Source organism: Nilaparvata lugens, chromosome X (assembly GCF_014356525.2).
Source record: "Nilaparvata lugens isolate BPH chromosome X, ASM1435652v1, whole genome shotgun sequence".
In the NCBI taxonomy this organism is placed as follows: domain Eukaryota; kingdom Metazoa; phylum Arthropoda; class Insecta; order Hemiptera; family Delphacidae; genus Nilaparvata; species Nilaparvata lugens.
This window is the reverse complement of record NC_052518.1, coordinates 64,274,730-64,282,814: the sequence shown is the minus strand read 5'-3', so window position 1 is coordinate 64,282,814 and position 8,085 is coordinate 64,274,730. Positions and strand designations below refer to the sequence as shown.

The 8,085-nt window shown below is 34.9% G+C and overlaps 1 protein-coding gene across 1 annotated transcript; it reads right to left on the bottom strand.

The window, feature by feature from the left end:
- Positions 1 to 1,025: 1,025 nt before the first annotated feature.
- LOC120354343 lies at positions 1,026 to 7,550 on the bottom strand. The gene is made up of 3 exons (XM_039441342.1): positions 7,089 to 7,550; positions 1,329 to 1,868; positions 1,026 to 1,293 (listed from the first exon to the last, which is right to left on the bottom strand). The coding sequence occupies exons 1-2, from the start codon at positions 7,442 to 7,444 to the stop codon at positions 1,382 to 1,384; spliced, it is 843 nt and encodes a 280-aa protein (XP_039297276.1). The 5' UTR covers positions 7,445 to 7,550; the 3' UTR covers positions 1,026 to 1,293; positions 1,329 to 1,381.
- Positions 7,551 to 8,085: the final 535 nt, after the last annotated feature.

Sequence of the window (8,085 nt, the reverse complement as noted above, 5' to 3'; positions counted from 1 at the left end):
TCCTCTTTGTCTACTTTGTTTTTTTCTTTTTAATTTAATTTTACGCATATTGCTAGTAGTAGTAGAACGATAATTAGTTCTTTCACCTACACTGGCTCAACAACAAATGATGAGAATTGACACATGTCAATTGGTGCTGCTGCTGCTGCTATACACACTTGGATCAATATACTTACCAAGACAATTACGATATTTACCAGCATCTGGTTTACACTCAGTGAAAATTGAAATAAAACTATGATTTCCGCCGCCGCTTTGCCATACATCTGAACATAGATTTCTGAATGCAACGAATGTCATATCAGTTCCAACAAAATCTCTAAATATCAATTTTAAATTGTGCATATCCATTTTAAAAATAATCAGCATATTTGCGTTGTCTCTGATATGATGTTTTGAAATTGCGCCATAGCTTTGAATTAAGTACACACAATCTATGCTTTTGTGTCTGCCCATTGTGAAAAAATTACGTATTTGCGGCACACGTGTAACATTCAAATCGTCAAATATTATCAGTGAATGAGTGTCAATATCATTCGGTTGCGGTATACTTTCAATGTTGTCAGATTTATAGTAGTTTACACACTTGAGTTTTGAAAAAACAACATCCAATAATTTATACTTTTCCTGATACAAAGACTTACTGAACAAGTATAGGTTTTTGAATTTTAATCCATTTTTATCGAATATTAAATTCAGCAGTACATTTGTCTTTCCACAATTTGATGCACCACAAATTAGAATTCTAGCTGAACTTGGCAAAAACTCACCATGCTTTTTTCTATCTAGACAATTTTTGCCCACTTGTTTTGTATCTACAATTAGATTATCAAAGTTAACTATTGCTATTGACTCTTTTGCTGTCGTCATAATAATAACTAATCATTAACTCTTGCTGCGCGCGCTTGCTGTTTACACATGCGTGTCTACAGTTCAACTATGCTGTTAACATCGCTACATCCGATGTGTATGTGTGTGTGTGTGTGTATACTACAAGCGGTTTATGAATGAAGAAAACACGCACATACAATGTTCACAGTTTATTAAAAATACTAGATACATACAAATTTAGCAGCAGCTAAAATAAGTGTGTTGACAATATCTTACAAAATACAAAGTTGACAATACATAAAAAGTTGAAAATACATACAAAGTTGACAGCTGCATACATAAAAGGTGAAAATACATACAAAGTTGACAGCTGCAGTAAGGTAAGTGGCGGTGAATCTGAGACAGTGATAATACATACATACAAAGTTGACAGTGTTTTTTGCTAATATTATAAAAAAATTTCATCTACTTGTAAATTATTACAAAGCGTGTGTTTTTCCCTTTCACATAATACAGTATAGCTGTTAGCAGCGTCACCGCTTCACACGCATTAATTAAGATTAGCCTTTGACATGCAATAATCTAAAATATAAATTAATATCTTTTCTTTCTTCTTATCATCATCATCATCTTCATCAACATCAGCTACATTAAAGTCTATTGATTTAATTTGCGAGTAAAGTATGTTTAGTTGCATAGAAAATTGAGCACAGATACAAGTATCTACTACATCAAATACGCTGCTTGCATTTTGAATTGCATCTTTTAAAAATACATTGTTATATGAGCATATACTTAAATGATACCTACTATCATCATCATCAACATTAACAACAACATCACTGACATTACCTAATGTTTTTTTACATAAGCTAACTAGAAAGCATTTTTCAATATCAACACGTTTTACACACATCGCTTTAAGCGTACACAAAAGATCAATTATTCTTTTAATAACACTACACGCATCGTTACCATTCAGCAAATAGAACAACAGTGGCGCATCCATTGCCATTGACATTATGTTTATATCATATCTGAAACAATATGCAAATAAATTTAATGATTTTTGCGTGTTGCATGCAGTTTCTTCTGTTTTACAGACGGAGTAATAATATCACTCTTATCTATCCAGATAGTTTTATCAGAGCCTAACCATTTAACGAGATATTTATTGTTTGATTTTCGTATTATTCGTTCAACTAAATATGTATTTTGTTCGGACGGTGTTAAGTTTGTTTTCATCAATTGTTCACTATAAAATCTACCTTGTATGATTTCATTGTTAAGATCGCGAATTACATAGGTTGGCGGTTGTGTGGGATATACAGCATGAATTATAAACAGTTCTGGCGACCAATTTAATCTAAAACTTTTATCAAAAACCTGACAAAACTTACTTATTCGCACTACGTCACCTAATGCAAACTTTGGACGATAAACTGTACGCGATTGCTTTGTCTTTTTCAACTGTAACATGATCAAATGCTTTTCATGACGTTGTCTAACACTGGCCGGTGTCATGCCAATCGCTGAATGAATAGTGTTATTATATTGATAAACAATGTCCGGCAAAATGTTTAACCATTTTTGCGTACCGCTAGCAGTTAGTCGTTCATACAAAAGTGATTTCAGTGTTCGGTTCAATCTTTCAACAAAAGCTGCCTTAATTTCAGAAAATACACTGTAATGATTAATGTTTAACCTATCGAATAGTTGTTTAACATCCTTATTGTAAAATTCACGACCTAAATCGCTTTGCACATTTTTTATACCTTTATTTAACACTAATATTCGCGCTAATTTTCGTTCAACTTCTTTTCCTGTTTTAGTTTTTAATGGTTCAGCAAAAGCATAACGTGAAAAACAATTAATTGCAATCAAAACATAACGATAGCCGTTGTTTGCTCTAGCAAATTCTGGCAATTCAATTAAATCAATTTGAATGAGGTCTTTTATTCCTTTTAATATATATTTACGTCTGTTGAATTTTCTTCGCGCTGGACGGTGTAATTCCTGAGCAATTTTCTGTTGCAAATCTGACATATTTGGGGTTTCGTTCTGTTCTCCCCTACACGAATGTGTGTGCGCGCGTGCTTGTGCGTGCGTGCGTGATTGTTTTTGCTAGAGTTCAGTCACACCTGCAGCACTGCTATGCTCTGCTCTGCTGTCTTCAACAGCGATCTTTCTTCGTCTTCTTCTTCTTTGTCTTCGACGGATGTTGTTTCTGCCTCCTTCTTCTTCGTGTTCGACACAACACTGAGCTGTGTCGGAGCGGTGCTTGTTGTATCTAATATGAACTGGTTTCACTAATAGCTTCTTGCTCCACTTTCCTCACACATTTTTCCTCTCGCTCTCTCTCTCTCTCTCACTGCTGCGATACGATCAGTCTGGCGTAACACCAGAGCCACTAGCCGTCCTGCTGCTCCTATCAATATCTTCTCTTCTTCTCTCTTCTATTAAATAATGACCCCACGCTTTCGTATCTATACCGTTTGATTCAATGTATCTTTTTGTGTCAAATGGTGATAATGCAACTTTGGCACACGATATTTGATAAATATCATGTGAATAACTGCGTAATTGTGAAAAGCATTCACGTTGAACTAATCTATCTGTCAGACATTTCATGTACATATCATATCTTAGTTTATTGTTTATAATTGTTCTCGCTACACCTTTAGCTGCGTGCTTACTAAATTTTTCATAAGAACTATCCTTAATACTACTACTACTACTACTACTACTACTATTACTACTACTACTGCTACTAGCACTACTGCTTAGTACATATTCAAAACTGTAAAGTTTTGCACGAAGACCACAAAAAGCGGTAATAATGGCAGAATTTAATTCATCTTTAAATGTGCCAGGCACACCACGGTTCAATTGACTATAACAACAATGTGTGACAGGATAAGCACTTGTGTCAAAATGTTGAAGATTTTGTTTGATAACTGCATAGATATCGTCCGATTTGATATGATATAGCAACAAGTCTGTATCGGCCATGCATAATTTAACACAGCTTGGATCGAACATTTTCAAGAAAATGTTGTAGTGGAAATTGAACATTGTAAATTTACTCAAATCAAGAATTGAAAATCCAGCATAAATTGGTCGATCTAATTTTATTTCTGTTTTACACATTTGTACAGCGACAATGTCTTTGTCAAACACAATCCATCGTTTACAGCTTGGTTTTGCAATCAAACTTTCCAATTTTTTCTGACAAGTAATTAGCTTAAAATCTATTCTTTTCCTATTATTCTCCATCAATTTTCCGAACAGACTATTTGAAAGAAATTTAAAGAGGGTACGTTCAAATGAATTTTTGGCTTCCTTTCTCAGTTGTGCATTCAAATCAATAAACGGTTTAAGCCAGTATGACTGATGAAAAGCGATTACTCTATGTACAGCAGTCAATTTCATGCCCAAGCTTAAATAAAGTTTCAAATTTCTATAGTGGAGTACATATCGTTTACGATTATAAAGGGTGGCTAAAAGACGTGATGACGCGGCGCCGCTAGCGTTCGTGTCGGGAGACGGGCGGCGCGCGGCCGCTTCTCTGCGCAGAGCAACAGTGTTGTCTGTTTGATATGAAGAGAACAGGTTGTAAGGCGGCTGATCTTTTAATGGTGCCAGGGGAAAGCTGTTATGTAAATCGTGTAAATTAACTGGATAGGACAGGTCTGCTTCAACTATATAGCCAGTGTCGGCTTCATCGTGAATGCTTGTAAAATCGCCTAAAGCTGTAATTTCATCTTGTGATAAAAATCTGAAATTTGATTCAGGTAGTTTGTAGGCAATCATTGTATGTGCGTATAAGCTTGTACAATCAAGATAGAGCAAAAAACTATTTTCAATAGCTGGGTTATAATTTGCGCCCATATATTTATTGTTTGCGACTGCATGACGGTGGGGAATGACTGACAATCCACCGCGTAAACCAGATTCTATGAGCAAGTTCATATCAGCATTGCTAATTAATTCTAAACGTACTTTAGTCAAATATAACATTGCATTCAACGAAAAATGTGGTAACGATACAAAGTGTGATACATCCAGTTTGTAAATTGCAAAAAATACAGACCTAAAATTTTGAAAAATATCTGCCAGCAGTAAGCAATCTGACAAAAGGTAAAGATCATGATATTCACCCAATGAGTTTATGTTAAATTCGCGCCAAACTTTCTGTGCATGCTCGTAATCTTCTACTTGCAATGCAGTGTTACTAAGTGTACTGTAAAATGAGTCAATTGCTGGCAATTGCTGTTCTTCAAATTTGTCAGCATCTGTTATGTACTGATACGGGTACACACCTTTACGTAGTAAAAGTTTTTGATGATTTTTATCGTTGAATATTTTACACATTACTTTGAAATTAGTATCAATGTTTTCTGTATCACTTGCAAGATTGGCAACAAGTGACTGTAGACTTGAGCTTAAGAATTGATAGCTGTCAAGGAAACGTACCCGATCTACTGTAATTGTGAGGAATTTTTCCGATGAGTTTGCAATACAATCAATTTTCTCCTTTCGTCCTGCTAATGCCTTAACAATGAAATGACTATCATATCCGCGAAAATTATGAAAAAAACAGTTTAATAGTTTTGGTGCTTTTGCATTTAAATTACAAGTCTTGTGCGTTGCACCGAGAAAATTTCCTGTTGTATGAGAATGGTGCCTAAAACGAATTTCGTTGGCTTTAAATTCATCGTTGCACAAAAAACATACTGTACTATTGTTAAAAGCTAATAATTGTTCTTCATTTAATTCAATCATGGGCACTTCTTGTTGCATATCAAAGGAACAGTTTCGACCTATGGCAATGATCTCATCAAGAAATTGTTCAATAATTTTCTCGCCAACACTTGTAGCTCTATAAACGCGTGGGCCGTAGAATATTTCACCTGATTCGTCTAAAATAATAAATGCATAGCCGCAAGCAACATGTTTTTGTGTTTTCCTTGTAAAGCTATTTCCTATATCAGTTCCGAGCAAATCATCATCATCATCATTTTCATCGTCGTCGTCACCGTTATTTGTTGGTACAATAAAACTTTCAAAATCGGCAAATGCAATGTACTTATTTTTTAGTGTGTACGAAAAATTTTTAAACTTTAACATTTCACCCTGTTTAGGTAGTACTGTTCTTTGTATTGCAAATGTCGAACACAAATCCATGTGTTTTTCTAGATTTGTTTTTCCATCACAATTTGCTTGTCTGTTAGTTGTAAATTTGTTAAAACAATATGGACAAATGAACACTTGTCCATTATGCAAAGACAAGTGATGACTCAGTAGCCGTGACAATCCGTTATACCCTTGACGCGTGTTTATCAGAACATAATGCCATTTTTTCGGTGTTGTATCATTTGACAATAGTAGAAGATTGATTTTATGTTCGCGTTGTCTGTAAATTGAACAACGGTACGGGAAAAACTTTTTTTTAGCAGCATCATAAGCAATCACTGTTATAGAAATGTTTAAATTTTGCACTTCAAATTTTTTAATGTCATGCACTGTAGTAGGAAACTTAATACCGGTCAAATTTAGATTATTTTCAAATTGCTTCAGATAGTCAACATTCATATTACAACGTCTGTAATGAAAATAGCTAAGTACACTCCATACAAAACATTTACTATCATTTGTGTTTTTTACATTTATAACGGCTCTTTTTGCTTTTATAAAATCAGGTGTTTCAATGTATGTACTATTTCCGCCAGCTAAAGGATTGTAACGAGTAATATTCAAATCAAATGAAATGATTCTAACTACAGACCAACCACTACCGTATCTAATAAACTTATCAAGCGTTGATTCAATTTTCTCTACACCACTAATAAATTGGTCTTGCAAAATATCTAATTGTTCATCAAGATTAATTAACAATGACGTATAACTATAAAACGATGCGTTTGTCATAGTTTCAACGATTTCTTCTTGTTGCGATTGATTGCTGCTGCTATCAACATTTACTTTTTTCAATTGAACAGTTGTAACAAAATACCATTTAATATTTTTGTCAAAATTATCACTTTCTTCAACAATTAATTCAATTACTTTCGGCTTTAAAATTTGCAATAATGTTTGAACAACATCAATGAATATTTTTCTAAAAACAAATCTGTAGCGAACTGCACTCGAATTTATGCTAGTACTTCGTTCAATAGTATAATCCATAGTTTTTCGATTTTGCTAGTAGATGTAGTAGTAATAATAATAATAGGTAATAGGTTTTGTCGTCTTACCGCTTTGAAGAGGTTTGCGGATCAATGTTTTCGGCTTCGTTGTCGTTGTTAGCAGTAGCGTTCACGACTCTCGGTTGAGTTGAGTTTGTCACGTCTAGCAGAATCAATGATGCTTCAGCTTGGTGTCCACTATTACGACTGGTCTGCTGCAGTGACGACTCCGCGCTCACTCCACCCGCAACAATTTGCCGGCCTCTTCCTCTGCCCTGAGCGATGACGCGTTGATCGGGAAAATAAATGCTGTGGCCCCGACCTTTTCCACCACGTTTTGGCGTTTCACACGCTGAAGAAAAGTGGACGCGTTTTGCCGGCGGCGAATCGCTGCTGTCAACCACACACCATTCCTCATCCGCCATTTCCTCCTCCACCTCCTCGTCTACCGCTATCGTCTCAACCAGACTGAAAAAACAAACATATAGAATGAAATAATTGTATAGAATAAAATGACTGTGTGTGTGTGTGTGTGTGTGTGTGTGTGTGTGTGTGTGTGTGTTGTGTGTGTGTGTGTGGTGTGTGTGTGTGTGTGTGTGTGTGTGTGTGTGTATGTATACATTTATTTGCAAACGCACATTATTGAATGATCATAAATCTGTTTACAGATAGAATATTTTCCAGTTTACTTCAAGCACAATTATTGCCTCCTCAGCCGCCATTATACATATTTGTTTGCAGCTGCAGTTGTTAGAGCAAGACAATATAATTGTTTTCAAAATAGAAATTAAAGTAGTCAAATTGTTTACTGCCGCCGCCGCTTTTTCAGTTTGATTGATAGAGTATAACATTTTAATCATATTTGTTTTCCAATCATTATTGTCATTGTTGCTGCCAATCATTATTGTCAATGAAAACGTGACAATGTTTTTACCACCAATCATTATTGACAATGAAAACACTCACAAAACTTGACAATGTTGCTACTTTTTTACAGTTTGTAAATTAATTTCAAAAAACATTAATAAAATATTTCATTATACTTACGTGTTGATGGTTGGCGTTG